The sequence below is a fragment of the Lepidochelys kempii genome, chromosome 1 (assembly GCF_965140265.1).
Source record: "Lepidochelys kempii isolate rLepKem1 chromosome 1, rLepKem1.hap2, whole genome shotgun sequence".
Taxonomy (NCBI): domain Eukaryota; kingdom Metazoa; phylum Chordata; order Testudines; family Cheloniidae; genus Lepidochelys; species Lepidochelys kempii.
The window spans coordinates 20654310-20674334 of record NC_133256.1 but is presented as its reverse complement, the minus strand read 5'-3'; the positions used below and the strand labels follow the sequence as shown (position 1 = coordinate 20674334).

The 20025-nt window shown below is 39.7% G+C and overlaps 1 protein-coding gene across 12 annotated transcripts in view; it reads left to right on the top strand.

The window, feature by feature from the left end:
* Positions 1-20025, top strand: part of DLG2 (discs large MAGUK scaffold protein 2) — a 1493215-nt gene that overhangs the window by 402854 nt on the left and 1070336 nt on the right. The window contains exon 1 of one of the 12 annotated variants that reach the window (XM_073336176.1): positions 250-426. The exons of the other annotated variants lie outside the window; for them this stretch is intronic. Coding sequence (XP_073192277.1) covers positions 307-426 — 120 coding nt within the window. The 5' untranslated portion in view covers positions 250-306. Of the gene's footprint in view, positions 1-249; positions 427-20025 lie in introns of those variants that run through there. 12 annotated transcript variants of the gene reach the window in all.

Sequence of the window (20025 nt, the reverse complement as noted above, 5' to 3'; positions counted from 1 at the left end):
ACGGAGATATTAGTAACTGGTTAAATTTTAATTCCTCACCTTTCCCCTCTGAGTGAGTCTTTGCCCCCTCCCCCCTTTTATATTCTCCCCAAATTTAAAATGCTGGAAGGAAAAGCAACTGATGTCTAAGTTTCAGATGCCGAATTGTCTGCTAATTGAAATTACTGGGCATAATGCTATATATAGCCGATGAAGAGAGAGATAGCTTTTAGTCAGTGCCTTCAAGACATGTCTGTTTGTAGTCAGAAAAACAGAGATCAATGCATTTTCAAACTGACAGAGAGAACGGATGCTCCTTAGTAGCACATGCTCAGGATCGTGTGTGTTCCGTTTGTGCAGAGCAGAGAAGCTGAATACTGGTCCATATGCTCCTTGTTTACTGCAATGTTTTTTGCATGTTACTGTGCACTCCGGACTAACGTGAAGGTAAGAAGAGATGAGACAACAATGTGGCAGAAATGTACATGTAAAAGCAGCTGCAGAAAATGTCTACCTTGTATTGCTCAGTACTTTGGAATTGCTGGCTGAACAGGCATATTATTACAGGTGGTTGTGAAGGCTTTGTTTTATTGTGTCTATGTAGCTTAACTAGAGAAGCATGTTTTAATTTTACAGTATAGCGACCTTCAGTTTTAACTGTTTGCAGTTCAGGTCCTACCTTTGTCTGCTATGATAAAAATGTTTTGGTAATGTCCAGGTAGGCCAGAAACAAGAATCTAAGGGCTGTTTGTGGAAAGCTACCTAGAATTCAAATACTCTCCCCTCTACTGCCTCCTCCTTACCCTTATTCCCAAAGTGATAAATCGGCATGTTTTCTTGTTGATTACTGTCTGAGAGCCAGGGGTCTTGTTGTAGCTGTATTTTCATCCAGATTTGTTTTTAATTTGTCACCAAATCCATACAAACAAATGATAAGAAATGTCCTGAGAATTAAAAAATATATTATTACTCTGCAAAATACTAAGGAAAATAGTCTGCTGGCAGCATCAATCTCATGGTCACTGTTAACCAGCTTGTGTCACTCATGTTTGCATTTTTTGCTCTGTTAATTAGCCTTAAAACTTCAATATAAGTTGCTAGATTTATTCCCTTGTCAGCAACTAGGACAATATTAGCAGAAAGGATCACTGACACTGTATTCAGCTCTGAGCCAAGCAAGTGGGCCAGCTGTGGGAATCCAACTGCATAATTTAAATGAATTACAGTCTTCTGTCAGCATATTGGGGAGGTACTATTTGCATTCTGATTGTATCAGGCACAGTGGAGTGTTTCTTTCTGGGAAGGAAAGCATTATGAAAGAAAAGTAATAAAAATATTTAACTGGATCAATACTTGTAAAGAATATTTGGGTTTTAGACTGCTTTTTAACATTCCTGTGAATAAAAGTAAGCTTTCTTTATGTAGGCTCGGTATGAAGAACAGATTTGATAGTGGAATGATGATCTTTGTATTGCTTATTAAGTCAAAAGGAATTTTTGGTCATTAGACTTTTTTTTTTTTAAAAGGTATCATTTCGTCAACAACTTGCGTTCTGGGAACATAATCCTGTAAATGTAATCAAAGTGTGTGCTGCAGATAGTTCTACTGAATTTTCAAGACTTTGCTTTTTATTACTTTTTCATTAACTTTTGGAATCCACTTTCTTGCCCACGTCTGACAGGGAAGATGAAAAAAATACAAATTATCTTTGACTACTTGGACAGCAAGCCAACATGTACAGCTAATAATTTTGAATGCCACTGTCTTATTAAAAATACAGTTACTTTTTTTTTCTTATGGTTTTTCTGGAAACGTTTCTGGCAGCAAATTATACCCACTTTATATGCTCTGTATTCTATGCAGCAAATTGTCAATAAACAATAAAAATGTTCAGAGACCAATTATTCTCTATTGTTTAAGATCATCACATTTCTCTAACTGTGTAGAACTGTATTGAAGGTATTCTGCTAAAATGGTACTGATATTGAGACATGACTTTTCAGTCTAAATAACAATGGATACAGGAGAAGTTGCAGTAACGTTTGTAATCGTAAGTTTCACAAGGTAGGTACTTTATAAGTAAGTACTATGGTAACTGTTAGTCTCATGGGTTTAAATTTAGAAATGCCTTTACTTAGATTCACAGACAGGGGAAAATAAGGGTTACTACACAAAAACTCTGACCAGATCCTGATGTGTGTTTTTGGATGAGTACTGCTTAACTTGTGGGAACTTCTTTAGCTACTTAATAGCTAGGTTTATTCATTTGCTGTACAATATCAGCATACTGAATATTATTTATATTTATTCTGAATGGATTAACTTCAGATGTTTCTATTTTTCATCTAACACATCAGTTTTCAAGTTATCCTTTCATGGGAATAGCAGTATAAAAAGCCGCATAAAGTTCCCAGATCACTGGGGTAGCTGATCAAGTGGCAGTGATTACCACCTACGTGTGCAGTAATATTTTTTAAATTTTCCTAATTTATTTTCCCAAAATAGGAAATTACTTATTAAATAGGGTTTTAGTGAAAGGCAGCCCCCCACCAATCCTTCTAAAACATATTATACAGCGTTTCTGCAGAATTCTGGTATTATTAAATTGGTTGGCACTAACATGATCCACAGCTTTATGGGTGGCCAAAATAAATGCAATGCATTATAAAACATCTGTTTCCAGTTTTGTATTTTTCCCCCCTTTAAAGGGATGGAAAAATCCAAGTGGTTCTCAAATATTTTAGTCTTTAAGTCACAATATAGAATTAAATTGTAAGTACATACTGTTACAGCAAGTAGGCTAGCTTTAACTAAAAAGTGAAAAAGAAAAGAGGTTGGGTCTGTTTCTGGTGGCAGATGCAGGTTATGGTGCTGTAAGGATCAGGTTTTTAAGTGCAAACAGGACTCACGGTTCTTGATTTCAAGTGTGGGTGAAAAGAAAAGGAGTACTTGTGGCACCTTAGAGACTAACCAATTTATTAGAGCATAAGCTTTTGTGAGCTACAGCTCACGGATGAAGTGAGCTGTAGCTCACGAAAGCTTATGCTCAAATAAATTGGTTAGTCTCTAAGGTGCCACAAGTACTCCTTTTCTTTTTGCGGATACAGACTAACACGGCCGCTACTCTGAAGTCTGGGTGAGACCACCAGCATGAACGTATTTGACGTATGAAAGCTAGTAAAAGGAAAAGTAGGCTCCCCCTTGCATTGTCATTCAAAACACATTTTTGCAGTTGACTAAGGAATAGTATTGACCAGGAACATCTACCTTCTTGTATAAATAACTATTTCTTTTTGCGTGTGCAGCAGTGAAGCAGCAATGCTTAATATATATGGGAGAAAGATGTGTGAAAAGCTGTGAGCAAAAAGTCTTTCTTTCTTAAGAAAATTTTCAGAAAATTTTACTTCAGGTAAAAGCATATAAAACTTCACACAGTTTCAATTTTAAACTGAAAAGAAACAAAATTATGTTTTGAATTTAAACTTTGTGCTATTAAAATATAAAGTCTTGTGGGATGGTGTCTAAATTATAAGATATTTTGTACCTCAGCAGAAGATGTCATCGGAGGCTATGTAAGAGGACAGGTTTAAATTAAAGTTTAAGAGCAATATATCCAAAGACAGAAACTTATAGTGGTCATTATAAAAAGACTGGATACTTACCACATGTGGTAGTTACACTTGCCATTGTAGCTGCAACATTTCCCATCCAAAATACAGCACAATGAACACCACAAGTGTTGCTTGATCATAAATGTTTATGGTTAGAATTGTGCCCATTGTATAATAGTCACCCTTAAAATATTTCCATTCTTGTCTTAGATAACTAGTGTATGTTTTCACAGTATTTACAGTATTCTGTGTATAAGTGTAGGAAGTGTTGTGGATACTGAGGTCACGTTGTATAAGGCAAGACAGAAATGTTTTTACAGGTGATGCCTGTCAGTGTCTTAAGTTATTTTGCTGAAGTTTGGGGCTAAAATCCTGGCCCTGTGGAAGTCAGTAGGAGTTTTTGTAATGGTGCTCTTGGCCCCTGGCTGAAATTTAATGGGTTGTTTCGGTTTTATTTTTGGCTAGCCCTCTCCCAATACCAGGACACAGGGGAAGGATCTAAAAGGAGTCAGGATCCTGAGGCTGACAGATCCCCAGGGCCAATGGGAAGAGGCCAGCACTCCAGGTCAGTTGGATTGACAGGGCAGGCAGGCCAGTGAGGGAGTCAGGAACCCAGGGCCCAATCTCCATGTGAGCTGGGGCTGCCAGGAGACAATAAGGCAGAGCCAGAGAGAGTGCAGCAGCCTCGAGCTGAGGAGAGGATCTGGAGCAGCATCCCGGAGGAGAGCTGAGCTGGAGGCCAACTTGATCGCTTTCTTTGAGAAGATAACAGATTTTTTTAGAGAAAGGAAATGCAGCAGATTTACTCTACCTGGATTTCAGAAAGACATATGATACAGTTCCACATGGAAAATTATTAGTTAAATTGGAGAAGATGGGGATTAATGTGAGAATTGAAGGGTGGATAAGGAACTGGTTAAAGGGGAGAGTACAACGGGTCATGTGAAAGGTGTACTTTCAGGCTGGAAGGAGGTTACTGGTGGAATTCCTCTTCGGACTAGTCTTATTTAACATTTTTATTAACGACATTGGCACAAAAAGTGAGAGTATGCTAATAAAATTTTTGAATGACACAAAGTTGGGAGATATTACCAATATGGAGGAAGACCAGAATATTATACAGGAAGATCTGGATGACCTTGAAAACTGGAGTAATAGAAGTGGGATGAAATGTAATAGAGCAAAGTGCAAGATCACACATTTAGGGACTAACAACAAGAATGTTTGCTATAAACTGCGGGCATATCTGTTGGAAGCAACAGAGGAGGAGAAAGACCTGGGTGTATTGCTTGATCACAGGATGGTAATGAGATGCCAATGTGATGTGGGTCTCTCAAGTAACAAGGCAGGACCATGATATCTTCAGTCATTTGTTCCTATCACACTTGATATGTGTGGGGAGGCCATCAACACGACTTTCTCCGTTTGAGGCACTTCATGTTCAGAATTCACTTATCACAGTAGTGAGCCATGACTTGAACTTCAGGGTCTGATGTAAGGCACATTATTTTGTTGTGTGTTCGGAGACATATCCTACAAGTTAGCCAGTACTCCTAAGAGATGTTGAATGCCCTTAATTCTCATTTAAGTAGGTGGGAGTTGAGTGCCATTGGTGGTTCACTCCTCTGTGTCAACAACTCTTGTTAGACCTGACATGCTACACCTAATGCACTGTAGATATAAAATACACCCAAAAAGTGGTATGTAATATACAACTGGAAATCTACTAACTCAACTGATCATTAATATCATTGTGTGGTATATATACGGGGTGTGTACAAAGAGTTATAAATATGTGCTAGAATTATGATCTTAAGATGTGTTTGGCAAGCAATGCATAAGACCAGCCTGCCTTAGACAAAGGAATATGTATTTGCTTGTCTGAAGAGCCTGTTTCTCAGGCAGAGACAATGAACATTCATTCATATATTTATATGAACGATAAAAAAACCCATCAACCTTACGAGCGGGGGAGACAGCCACTTAACTGTAAAGCCTGGAGTTTGAACCTCAGATGGTAAGCAATTGAAACAACTGATAGTATACAATATTGCTGTATTATAAAAGTGTATCGAGTAAGATCTTACAAAAGCCTGTGACCCATTGGTGATTAATATCATTGTGAAATGTATGCATTAACTCTGTTTGAGGAATTATGGATACTCACTGATGTTATGCTTTTAAGTCTGTGATCAAAACACAGGAAGAAACAGATTTCTTAAAACAGGATCAATGAACTTTGGGAAGACAGCATGTTATCTACAAACGCAGCAGGAGAGAGAAGCTTTGTCTGGGCTTACTTTTCAAAAATTACATTTCAGAAGTTTACTGGACTATAAAAAGAAAGGGGAGAGATACCTAGTTATCCATCACTTAGGGGATTAAAAGGGCTGAAGATCATGAAATCACAGAACATTGGATCCTTCAACCAAACGGGTTGAAGTCTCTGGGACCAGAGTTTAGGTGAGAAACCTGCTTAGGCAAAGGCTGTAACTTGCTGAAATGAAGTTTTAGTTTTAGAAGCTCATTGTTACTTTTGTTTGTTTATAACCCGTCCTGTGTTTATTCCTTATCCTTATTCCTTGGTATCACTTAATTGTATGTCCTCTTGTTAAATAAACTTGTTTTACTTTCACGAAAACCAATTCACCTCCCTGATTGAAGGAAAGGGTGTATCTGCCAGTTAATCTAGCAGGTTGCAATGTATTGTCTCTTTAAAGGAGCAGTGAACTTAATAACATATGTAAGTGTTTCAGTAAGGGGGCTGGATTCTGCAGAGAGACATTTCTGAGGAACTCAGGAGTTGGGGCTGATTCTTTGTTACCTGCAAAGCAAGGTTTGGACTGTCAGAGTCCTGAAGCATTTGCTGGCAAGACAGACAAGCTGGTGTGTCAGGGAGTTGTCACACAAGTTTAACACTGAATGCATCCGATGAAGTGAGCTGTAGCTCATGAAAGCTTATGCTTAAATAAATTTGTTAGTCTCTGAGGTGCCACAAGTACTCCTTTTCTTTTGCGAATACAGACTAACAGGGCTGCTACTCTGAAACAAGTTTAACAGTAGCAAAGCTCTCACTTGCTGAAGTTGAGAGGGGTAACAAAGTAATTCACAATTCTGGGAACCTCAGCAGATGTCAGATTGGAGAATGATTTGGAGGAAATTTGGAACTGAGAAGGTGTTGTGAAAAGTAACTGGGTGGTGAAAGACAGGGTGTGACCTCTATCATTGTAGGCTGACTGTTGGTTTCAGGGCTGTGAGCCACAGTAGCATAGAATTGAAGGTACTCAGCATTGGAGAGCAGGCCTCATTGGTCTGGGCTGAACCCCTCAGTGTCAGAGAGGACACTCAGCGTCTCACTGGAGGTGCTATGGACCTGGCAGGACTGGGCTTTCGTTGATCATTACTAAGTACTTTCTTTGTTTATGGGTGTTAATAGGGGTGGTGATGTGACTGTTTTTCATGTTTAACATTTGACTACCTAGGCCTGCTGGCTTCAAGTATGGGATCATTACTTAGTGTCACCCCTTGACACTGGCTGATGTAATTTATGGGTCACATTTTGATATGACAGCTACAAGCTGCCTCAGTGGTGCAAAAGATCTGTAAAGTTGTTCTAAATGGGCAGCTGGAGATTCTCCAAATGTAAAGGAATCCCTGGCTGGGTATGAGTGCCTAGGCCCCATGGCAAGAGCAGAAGGCTGCTAAAAGCTGGTGTAATTTGACTACTTTTGCTTGCTTTCCTCTCCTTCCCATAACACTTATGTTTTTAAAATATAATTTACTAATTTAACTTACCAATTTGCAATTTAAGCACAGAGTGGTTAAGGTAAAAAACACAACATTATTTCTTTATTGCCAACAGCTATATAATATCATAGTCAGTATAAAATCCATGTGAAACACCACTTTGTGGTGTGTGTGTGTGTGTGTGTACATAACCCGATGATGGTACCCATAACATTTAATTACATGATCACATACCTTGGACTCTCTTGCCTGCAGGCTGCTCACTAATCCATCTGTGACAGGAATTAGGGATTAAACCTGGGATTTTAAGTGTATTTTAAACCAAAGGGAGTTAGGCTCCAGATCCCATAAAAATCCCAGTCTTAATCTGTGATTGGAAGACAGAATGCCAGATTCATTCTACCCACCCCATGACATACTGCATCATATCTCTTTTCCCCAAACGTCACAGGGAAATAGATTAGATGACCCAGGAGGGTATAGGTGTTTAGTTCCAAAGATTTCATGAAATCATTAATGCTTAGGGAGTTATCCACCTTTACTTTTGTGCAGGGATGAGAGTATAACAGAATAAAAAGAATAACCTATATGATAGAAAAGCTTAATAATTCAGAAATCTCACTTGTAGATCTTCAAAATAAAAGACAAAAATAGGGTAAAAATAGAAAATAAATCAGCAGCTTTGTTAGTTTGTCATGCACACAACTGAGAATAGAATATGAGTACTGCATTAATGGATATTTTTTCATCAAAGCACTTTAATTTTTTTTCTAGTGACTATGAGGTAATAACTATTATGTCAATCATGATTATAAGGTAAATAATATAAGGTAAAATATTATTACATTAATACTATGTTACATTACAAGATAATGTAGGTTATTATTGGAAGGTATGTAAATATCAAAGTCAAGGAAATTAATCTGAGGTTTCCATGTCAAGACCTTGGGAGGAGAAGTATAACATTGTATAAATTGTAAATATCCACTTGTATTTCTCAAAAACTTGTATTTTGTTTTAAAATGGAGTGCCAGGATTATGAAATAAATAGGGCTGTAATTTTAATGACTGTTCAGAGATTAATAAATTCATAGATTCCAGTGCCAGAAGGGTCCATTGTGGTCATGTAGTCTGACCTCCTGCATAACACAGGCCATAGAACTTCTCCAAAATAATACCTAGGGCATACATTTTAGAAATACATCCAATCTAAATTCAAAAATTGTCAGTGATGGAGAATCCACCACAACCCATGGTAAATTGTTCCAAACATTAATTACTCTCACCATTAAAAATGTATGCCTTATTTCCAGGTTGAATTTGTCTAGCTTCAACTTTCAGCAATTGGATTGTGGTTTATCTTTATCTGCTAGATTGAAGAACCTATTATTAAATATTTGTTCCCCATGTAGGTACTTACAGACTCTAATAAATCACCTTTTAGCCTTCTTTTTATTAAGATAAATAGTTTTATCTCTTTGCCCTGGTCTACACTGTGGGGCAGTAGATATAAGGTATGCAACTTCAGCTACAAGAATTGCTTAGTTGAAGTCGACGTACCTAGATCGACTTACTGCAGCGTCTTCAAGGCAGTGACTTGACTGCCGCCACTCCCGCGTTGACTCCGCTTGCGCCTCTCATGGGGCTGGATTAGACGCGATAAATCAACCCCCGATATATCAGTTGCTACCTGCTGATCCCGCTGGTAGTGTAGACCTACACTTTGAGTCTGTCATTCTCAGGCAAGTTTCCTAATCCTTTAATCATTCTTAGACTCTTCTCTCAACCCTCTCGAATTTATCAACATCCTTCTTGAGTTGTGGACACCAGAACTGCACACAGTACTCCAGCTGTGGTGGCACCATTGCCAAATATGGAGTAAAGTAACTTCGTTATTCCTCCTCCTCTGTATTCAAGGCTCACATTAGTCCTTTTGGCTACAGCGTCACTTTGGAAGTTCATGTTCAGCTGACTATCCACCATGACCCCCAAATCTTTTTCAAGTCATGTCTTCCCAGGACAGAGGGGTGTAAGTATAGCTTACCTTCTTTGTTCCTAGTGTGACAGGGTCGGGCCAGATGGCTATAGGAGAGTAATAGAAGGCAGATATATTAGCCCCAGGCTAAGTAGGTCCCTTTTCCCCGGGTAAGGTAACAGGGAAGGTTGCAGAACAATCAGGAACCTTCTGGAGATAATTAAGATTGGCTGCAGGTGTTCTAATCAGCCTATCAAGAAGCTGCTAGAATCAATTAAGGCAGGCTAATCAGGGCACCTAGGTTTTAAAAAGGAGCTCACTTCAGTTTGTGGTGTGCGTGTGAGGAGCTGGGAGCAAGAGGCACTAGGAGCTGAGAGTGAGAACACGGACTGTTGGAGGGCTGAGGTGTACAAGCATTATCAGACACCAGGAGGAAAGTCCTATGGTGAGGATAAAGAAGGTGTTGTGAGGAGGCCATGGGGAAGTAGCCCAGGGAGTTGTAGCTGTCGCACAGCTGTTCCAAGAGGCAATCTAGACAGCTGCATTCCACAGGGCCCTGGACTGAAACCTGGAGTAGAGGGAGGGCCTGGGTTCCCCCCAAACCTCCCAACTCCTGGTCAGACACAGGAGGAGTCGACCTGGACTGTGAGTTCAGAAAAACGGCCAAGCTGAGGGCTGCCCTGAAGCTCCAAGGTGAGCAAATCCGCCAATAAGCACAAGACCCACCAAGGTCGAGCAGGAACTTTGTCACACTAGATATATACATTTACATTTAGCTATATTAAAACATTTTTTCTCCATTCAGAATTTTCTGGATAGAACGCTAATAATGAGAACAGTACCAGCATTTCAGTTCTATTTTGTATCTCCTGATGTAATATGGACTCATTAGAGCCTATCTGATGTGCTCTTCTTATCAGAGATATATAATTGGCCTTTTTGCAAGAGGAAAATTAAAAAGATCTGAGATTTTAAAAGTATTCAAATTAGTTGGATTTTTTAAATATATGTGAGTAGCTAGGATATAGTATCACATATTTATTGTGCAGCTCATGTATATTGTGTTTACACAAAAATGATGAAAGGTAAAGTATTGTTAATTTACTACATATATTAATAGATTTTACAAATATTTAGGAGTTGCAAGTACTTTTGTGTTATATTTAGTCTTCTCACATTGAAAAGGAAATCAACAGATCAATGATGCTGATAACTACTTCATACAGTGTTGAATAATATCCACTTTGTTTGGTCTATTAATTATTTTTATTTAAATATCCATAGCACCTAATTTTGAATCTGACCCTGTAAATGTAGAGCACTTTAAAGCCCAAGTATTGCAAATACATCCATGCATGAGTAACTTTATGCACATGAGTAGTTCCAATTGAAATCAGTGTGACTACTAACATGCGTAAAGCTACTCATGTTATGTAACTGTTTTCAGAATCTGGTTTTCAGTGTTTGCAGGATTGGCCCATAGTTGCAAATACAAAAAATGTCCTATTTAAAGCAATCAGGTATTGGAACAAGTGAAAAATCAGGTTCTGATATTCATGTCATTGCACAATACTTCATAAGTTTCCTAGTTCATTTCAGTGGTGTTACTCAAGTAGTAAAGGCCTGGACACAGGAGTTAGGTGTTATGATGCTGAGCATCAGAGGCCACCTGCTGGATTGAGCCCCACACACAATTTAGGCAACCAAACACCTATCTCTTGTCTTGGGGTTTAGGTGGGAGATAGGTATCTGGGCACCTAGAGGAAGACAGTCATGCGCATGCCCAGAGGCAGAAACATAAGTGCCTAGTCAGTGTAGGAACACTGTGTGTTTAGGCACCTACAGGATTCAGTGGGAGTACTTTTTCATTGCCGTGGAGACTAAAACTGGGACTTAGGGGCTGAACTCTTCTTGTGCATCCAGGTATAAGGCACTACTATTCAACATAAGTACAAGGCAGGCCCGCCGACAGCAATTCCAGGCCCCAGGGCAGAAAAGTCAATGGGCACCCAGTCCATGCGGATGCGGTCAGCCTGACATTTTAGGCAGTGCTGTGCCTGTGCTGGCTGGTGCACAGCGAACTGCCAGCTGTGGTGTTGGACACACTCTTCCAGCATGGCCCAGGCTTCCACATGCCCGCCTAGCTGCCACTGCCATTACCACCTCACGGGCCCTGTCAGAGGCGACTAGTGGGAGGGATACAAAGGGGAGCACGTTACACTCCCAAGTGACCGCTCCCACGTGACTCCTCCCCGCCCCCAGCCCGGAGCCCCGCGCTCTTCCCATCTCCTCCTCCCCATCCCATATTACCTGGGCCGGGGGCTCTGTCCTCTTGCTGCGCCAGCCTCACTCCCCCTGGCTGTTCGGCTGCTCTTCTGGCAGCCAGGCTCCAGAGCCACTCCCAGATGCTGCCCGGTGCAGCACAGCAGCTTCTTGGGACAGTGTGATGTTCCTATCCGGTGTTATTTGGGCCGGTGATCTGCTAGGCCTCTCCAATTCTTGACTCTGGGAGCCAGCCTTACCCTGCTCTGCTGTGAGAACGCCCACTCCTGGGCTGTTCACGCACAGCCTCTGGCATGCACAGCCTCTGCTCCCAGCTACTTGCAAGCGAATGACGCTAGCCAATATCTCCGGTACCAGACACAACCCTAGGAACCTTCGTCTTGCAGTGCCCAGTTATGCCCACTGGACACTGCAAGCTTATATGAGTTTGTCAGTTTAACAAAGAAATTGATATGTACCAGGCTTGTTATCCCAAGGGGAGCCTCTGACACATTTCAAACCAAATGCACTGCTTCAGGTAGAATAAACAAATTTATTAACTATAAAGGTAGATTTTAAGTGATTATAAGTCAAAGCATAACAAGTCTGATTTGGTTGAATGAAATAAAAGCAAAACGCATTCTAAGCTGATCTCAACACTTTCAATGTCCTTACAAACTCGTTGGAGTCTGTTTTTGAAGTTTTTTTGTTGAAGAATTGCAACTTTTAGGTCTGTAATTGAGTGACCAAAGAGATTGAAGTGTTCTCCAACTGGTTTTTGAATGTTATAATTCTTGACGTCTGATTTGTGTCCATTTATTCTTTTACGTAGAGACTGTCCAGTTTGACCAATGTACATGGCAGAGGGGCATTGCTGGCACATGATGGCATATATCACATTGGTAGATGTGAGGTGAATGAGAGACTGCTGAATTGGAATTAATTTGCAAACTGGATACAATTAACTTAGGCTTGAATAGAGACTGGGAGTGGATGGGAGCTGTAGCTCACAAAAGCTTATGCTCAAATAAATTGGTTAGTCTCTGAGGTGCCACTAGTACTCCTTTTATTTTTGCGAATACAGGCTAACACAGTAGCTACTCTGAAACCTACGCAAAGTAAAATTATTTCCCCATGTTTATTCCCCCCCTCAACCCCCCACTATTCCTCAGACGTTCTTGTCGACTGCTGGAAATGGCCCACCTTGATTATCACTACAAAAGGCCCCCCCCACTCTCCTGCTGGTAATAGCTCACCTTAAGTGATCACTCTCTTGTTACAGTGTGTATGGTAACACTCATTGTTTCATGTTCTCTATGTATTTAAATCTCCCCACTGTATTTTCCACTGAATGCATCCGATGAAGTGAGCTGTAGCTCACGGAAGCTCATGCTCAAATAAATTTGTTAGTCTCTAAGGTGTCACAAGTACTCCATTTCTTTTTGAAAATAATGGTGTTTCCAACTGTACTTCATTTACAGAATTAGGGCTAGATTCTACAACCCTTACTCCCTTTTGTGAGAACTTATTCACATGAGCAGTCCCATTGACTTCAAAGCCATAGTGATCAGCATTCCTGATCTTTTGATTTCTTCAGTGACACTATTTATCTGAAAAGTGTTCACCAAGGTGTATATCACTTACGATTTAGAGAAGAAAAATTTAACATTTCTATAGCACTTGTCACGCTGGTATCTGAAGATTGCATGGGTAAGTTAGATAAGCATAGCAAGATCCTTAATATTGTTCTGCTCTTGTCCTTTCCAAGCACAGCTTTCCATAACCAGGAAAGGGAGAAGAGCATACATCTCCATGAAGTACAGTATCCATGTTAAAAGAGAAGGAGTACTTGTGGCACCTTAGAGACTAACATTTATTTGAGCATAAGCTCTCGTGAGCTACAGCTCACTTCATCGGATGCATTCAGTGGAAAATACAGTGGGGAGATTTATATACATAGAGAACATGAAACAATGAGTGTTACCATACACACTGTAACAAGAGAGGTTTCAGAGTAGCAGCCGTGTTAGTCTGTATTTGCAAAAAGAAAAGGAGTACTTGTGGCACCTTAGAGACTAACAAGTCTCTAACGTGCCACAAATACTCCTTTTCTTGTAACAAGAGAGTGATCACTTAAGGTGAGCTATTGTCAGCAGGAGAGCAGGCGGTGGGGGGGAACCTTTTGTAGTGATAATCAAGGTGGGCCATTTCCAGCAGTTGACAAGAACGTCTGAGGAAGTGGGGGGTGGAGGGGGGGAATAAACATGGGGAAATAGTTTTACTTTGTGTAATGACCCATCCACTCCCAGTCTCTATTCCACTGAATGCATCCGATGAAGTGAGCTGTAGCTCACGAAAGCTTATGCTCAAATAAATTTGTTAGTCTCTAAGGTGCCACAAGTACTCCTTTTCTTTTTGTGAATACAGACTAACACGGCTGCTACTCTGCAGCTTGTCAGTATCCATGTTATACATGAAGCAGGTAGTGATATGTTATAGTGATGTTATAGTAATTGTTACAGTAATGTTATAGTAAGGTTATAGGTTATAATTTCATGTATATAGTCACTAATTAAAGCTGCCTAGCATGTTCCATTATAAGACCCTGGTTTCAATTGCTTATAACTTTGCCAAACTTTAACCATGTGGGCTGAAATTTTTCACGTCAGGTATCTGCTTCAAGTTGTTTTTGTAAAGGGGATGGGGACGGGAGGAGGGGACCAGGTCAGCCACTTCCAAGAATGAGGTTGGGGAAATTTTTTGTTTTGAGTGTCCTGGTTAATTCTAGAATATGTTTCTTCCTTCTCGCCTGCACTATTTTGAAATTGCCTGGGTTAAGTTGGATTCAAATGTTCTATATCTATGGACTGTTGCATATTCCAGGGAGGCTTTCCCTGTGTGCTTCATTAATCATTCATATTTTGGTAGCATTTAAAAGATTCCATCATATGGGGTCCCCATTGTGCTCGGTTCTGTGCAAACATGCAATAAATGACAGACAGTTCCTGCCCCAGATTGCTTACACTCTGTTTGCCAGTGAACAAATGGCAGTCTCCTTAGAGGCAGCAAGGCTCAAGAGAAGTGGCATTAGGAAATAGAGAAACAGAAGTCCAAAAGAAGATGTAATACCATCCCATTGTGATCATGTGTTAAAGGGAATCACTGTCTGTTTTGTATATAGATAATGGGGCAATTAATTAACTGAGTCATTTTGAATTCCCAGCATGAGGCTAGATTGCCCCCCAGCACCAGAGAACTGACAGTGTTGAAAGGGGTGGATGTATCCAAATCTTATAAAAACAAATCAAAGAAACCTAGGCACACACATTCTTTCTCTTAGTCTCTCTTTCTCAGAATAAATAAAGGTCTCTGGTTCCAAATTGGAAGACCTCTGAAGAGGAGACCTTGGAAAGGTTTTAGTCTTGGGGACTAATATGACCATATGGTTAAGAGGATAATTAAAACCCCAGGAAGGGTGTGAAAAATGTCATGTCACTTTACACTTATTGAGAGACACTATGTGCCAGGTTTTCAGAAACACTCAGCAGCTGTAATCTAGTCTAGATTTTCAAATGAGCGCAGTTCTTATTTAGGCACAAAAATAAGTGGCCAGATTTTCAAAAGTGCTCAGCACATTGGAGGCTGATCTCTTTTGAAAATCTCTTTACCTGAGAGTGCTGAGCTCCTCTGAAAACCTAGTCCCACTTGTGAGCATGGAGCGCTTATAATCTGCCTGTAAACTCTTTCAAAAATGTGTCCCTATTAGGGCAAAATAGGAAATTGCTAGTTAAAGCAGAAAGCTTAACAGACAAACTAGGAAAACTTCATTCAACTAAAAATAAAATGAGATTATATCACTCAGTTAGCAAGGACACCGTAAATCCTTTGAAAGAGGAATTTTTTACTATAAGCACCTGCAAGACCGGAAAACTGAGTCCTTCTTAAGAAGAAATTAGAGGGTCTCATCAGCACTTTCAAAATGTGATAGTCTTCCTCCAGTACCTTTTTTCAGATGTTGTTAATTTGCTACAGTAAAAATCTTCGTAACAGCCCCAAGGTGCATGTGCATATCCCAGTGCATCTGTTATGGTCCTTGGGCCATTTAAAACTGGGAGCTGTAGGTCACATGCCTGCTCCTAATCATATGCCCTATAGGAAATTGCACATAAATTTTCCTGCCTCTTCAGTAGCAAAACAGGAGGTATTTAGGGTCAGGGAAGGACAAACCAGAAGGAGGGTGGGAGGTAGTTCAGCTGGGGAGGGCTATAAAGCCCTGAAAGAAGAGCTGGAAGTACTGTGAAGCTCTGGAGACAAGACCTAGAGAAGACCCTGGCAGGCTGTGAGACTATTACTTTGGCTAGCTTTTGATCTTTGCTTCTCCAATTAATTTAAATAAAAAAGCCCTGCAATGAGGAATTGGAATTGAGCTGTTTGCAGCATGTTTCCTTCCCCCTTCCATGGCTGATGGATTGACCCACCAGTTTACATCCTTCAGTTGTCTTATTCTATTTTTATCCTTTAAAAAATTATTTTAGATAAAATTTTAGGAACACATAGTTCATCTGGCTCTGCTTTGATGGGGGTTGAGGCCTACACAACATCTAACAGGTGGGTGCTGAAAGCCAGAAGAAAAAAATTGTCAAGGTGCACGGACATCTCCAGACTAATCCTTATTCAGTCGCAAGCTTTGAGAAATATGCAAAGCTACAGAGACTTCTTAGAGGCAAGCTTGCATCTCCTAGAAATGCAATTAGAAAAGCAGTGTGGTCTATCTAAACATGGGACTAGAAGCCAGGAAAACCTGGATTTTATACCCAGTTTTGAGACTTGTTAATTGTGACCTTAACCTCTCTGTCTCAACTGCCTCATCTGTAAAATGGGAATAAGTATATTGTATTAACTAACTGCAGATTTATTTGCTGATCCATGAGCTGTGACTCTGTAACAGGTGGTAAAATTGGCTGCCAATTCACGTGTCAGTCAGTTTTATAGGATAATTACAAACCTTATAAAAGTTGTTAGAGGCTAGTTACCAGGAGACAGGTGTAGTTTTAATTACGCTAGCCATCTGACCGAGGATAGGTAATTTAATTCTCAGATTATCTCTTAATTAATTTAAAAAACAGAAAGGATCAAAACTCACAAATTTTAACAGCTGAGTTACTGTCTACCTTATGAAACAACAAGCTCTTTTTCTTTTAGGAAAAATATGATCCTTAGTGTTAATTTCTTAATCTCAATGTTTGATTTTATAAATCAAGCACGTAGTTGCTATACCCCAAGTTTTTTTGCCATTAAACAATTGGAAAATATTTACCCTTTTAGTCTTTCACAGGATTAATATATTTAGTAGACAAAATTATCTAAAATTATTCCTGGGACTTGACAATTTACTGATTTGTGAATTGTTATCCCTGTCATTACATTTTATTTAACTAACTCCAAGTATTTAAGAAAAGGTAGTTGCAATAACTCTTCCAAATTAATGAACATGAAAATTCCTTCGTAACCCCCAAGTAACAAAACCTTTAGACCTCAATCCTGCAACTGACTCTGCACAGAACCACTTAGAGCACTGAAGTCATAGTCCCCATCCTTCCAATATAAACTGTACTTCTTGTCTCGTTTGCTGATGGCTGACAATATTAGTCACCACTAAAAGAGCTCTGATATTATTTGATTTATCCTGGTCTCACCTTTCATCTGTTTGGGTTTCATTGTGCCTAAATTACACTCCCAAGTCTCTTCTTCTGCTTTATACACATATAGTCTCTTCACCAATGACATCTGGTTATTCACTCTGTCTTTTGCATCATGCTTACCTCCACCCTTCAAAACATCTCCTGACATCATGTTACCTCCAGTGAATGGCTAGTGTCTGGTTTGCTTAGATCTCTTTCAGTTGAACAAGAACAAATGGATATAAACTGGCCACTAGGAAATTTAGATTAGAAATTAGACGAAGGTTTCTAACCATCAGAGGAGTGAAGTTTTGGAATAGCCTTCCGAGGGAAGTAGTGGGGGCAAAAGATCTATCTTGCTTTAAGATTAAACTCGATAAGTTTATGGAGGAGATGGTATGATGGGATAACATGGTTTTGGTAATTAAATATTCATGGTAAATAGGCCCAATGGCCTGTGATGGGTTTTTAGATGGGGTAAGATCCAAGTTACCCGGGAAAGAATTTTCTGTAGTATCTGGCTGATGAATCTTGCCCATATGCTCAGGGTTTAGCTGATCGCCATATTTGGGGTCGGGAAGGAATTTTCCTCCAGGGCAGATTGGAAGGCCCTGGAGGTTTTTCGCCTTCCTCTGTAGCATGGGGCACGGGTCACTTGCTGGAGGATTCTCTGCTCCTTGAGGTCTTCAAACTACAATTTGAGGACTTCAATAGCACAGATATAGGTGTGAGGTCTTTTTTAGGAGTGGTGGGTGAAATTCTGTGGCCTGCATTGTGCAGGAGGTCAGACTAGATGATCATAATGGTCCCTTCTGACCTAAATATCTATGAATCTATGAAATGCTGTTAGCAGTTTCTCTTAGCAGTGCATAACAATCTGGGCATCATGTGGAATGTTTCCATTGGTAGGCTTAGTTGTCAAAGGGCCCTTCTGCCTTTCTCCCAGAATTTCTTCAAAAGTTTTATCCCTTCCTATCCTTTCCTTGCTCTGGAGCTCAAATATGCTATGAAGCTTACTACGTACAGGATAGCTTCCTGCAGTAAACTGTTGTACACTGAGGGCCTGATCCATGATTGCTGTCTTCCTGTGTAATAATTTACACAAGCAAGATGGGTGTAAAACTATCACATTATAATGGCAGCATTTTGCACTAGTGTAAATGACTACATAAGGAGCAGGCTACTGTGATTTGGGTCTTTTTTTCTCTATTTTTGGTCACACCTGTGTACATCCTAGTTTTTTTGTTTTCATATACACAAAGCAATTTTTCATCTCAGCCAATCAAACTCCTTTGCTAAATATTTCTCAGGCTTTAGCAGAGGAGCTTTTATTTCACTCAGATTCACTAGTCTTGCAGGGGGAAAAGTAATTGTTTTCCTCATTTTCTTAACAGACAGCGGTGATTCTTGGGTAGATTTAATAAAAGAAAATAAAGGAAGATCTTCACTAATTTTACTATTGAATCTGAAATCTTCTCAGCCTAAAGAAATAATAAAGTTTATATATAATCTGAGCATTTATTAGTCTTTGTTAACTGAAGGTCATTCATTATTTGAGGCACAAGGAGACTTCCAGGATGAGAGATTTAAAAGATTGTAGCTGTGTAATTTAGAGAGGAGTAGAATAAGAGGGACATGATGGAGGTACACAAAGTGATGAATAGTAGAAGGCAGCTAAATCAGGTTCTCCTGTTCAGTTTTTCTGCTAATAAAAGAAGAAGGGGAGATTCACTGAGACTGAAAGGCAATAAATTTAAAACTGATAAAAGGACACACTTTTGTATCTAGTACACAATTCACCTGTGCAGCCATAATATGTTACTGAGGCCAAGAGTTTAGTAGGATTAAAAAATGTTTAAAAAGTTAAATAGGATTTTAAAAACAATTGATGAGGGATATAACCCTCATGTTCAGGATGTAGACCAAGCACTGTTGTCAGTTAGGAAGAAATTTTCCCTTATTGACAGTTATTCCATTATTGTTCACTCCAGGGTTCTTGCACCTTCCTCTGAAGCAGCTGGTAGTAGCCTCAGTCAGAGACGGGATAGTGGGACTAGATGGCTTGTGGTTCAACAGCCCCTGCGTCTTGTGCTAAAATACATCTTTTGGCATAGGAGCTGTGCTGGATTTTAATCCCTCAACAAATGGAGGAAGAAATTAAGGTTTCAGATGCACAGAATGAACTCTGTTCTGACCTCCATTTCTGTAGGGAAATTTTGAACCTCCAGTACATTTGGCTGAAGTTTATATCCATGTTCCTACTGTATGAAAGGCTGGCACAGGGCTTCTGAGTTTTTTTGCTTATCTATAAGAACCCTCACCAGTACAAAACATAACCCCAATGGCATCAGGAAAATGTTGAACCAACATATATAAGACCATAGATGAAATTTAAGCAGTGGTGCACATTCCCCAAAATATGTTTGGATTGGTCCAAAGTTGGATTGCTTATGGAGAGACATTTCTGTAGGAATAACTGAGTACATTAAAGTAAAGACATCAAACATAGCTAGCCTTATACGCAGGGTGCTACAAAATTTATGGTCCATTTCCATAAATTTCGTGGTCATAACATTTTAAAAATCTTGAATTTCACTGTTTCAGATATTTAAATCTTAAATTTCTCAGTGTTGTAACAAAACATGAATCTGTATTTAAAAACAGCAAAATATAAACATGTAAAGCCCTTAAGACATAGCATTTCTCAAACTGGGGGTCTTGACCCAAAAGGGGGGTTGCAAGGCTATTGTAAGGGAGTCATGGTATTGCC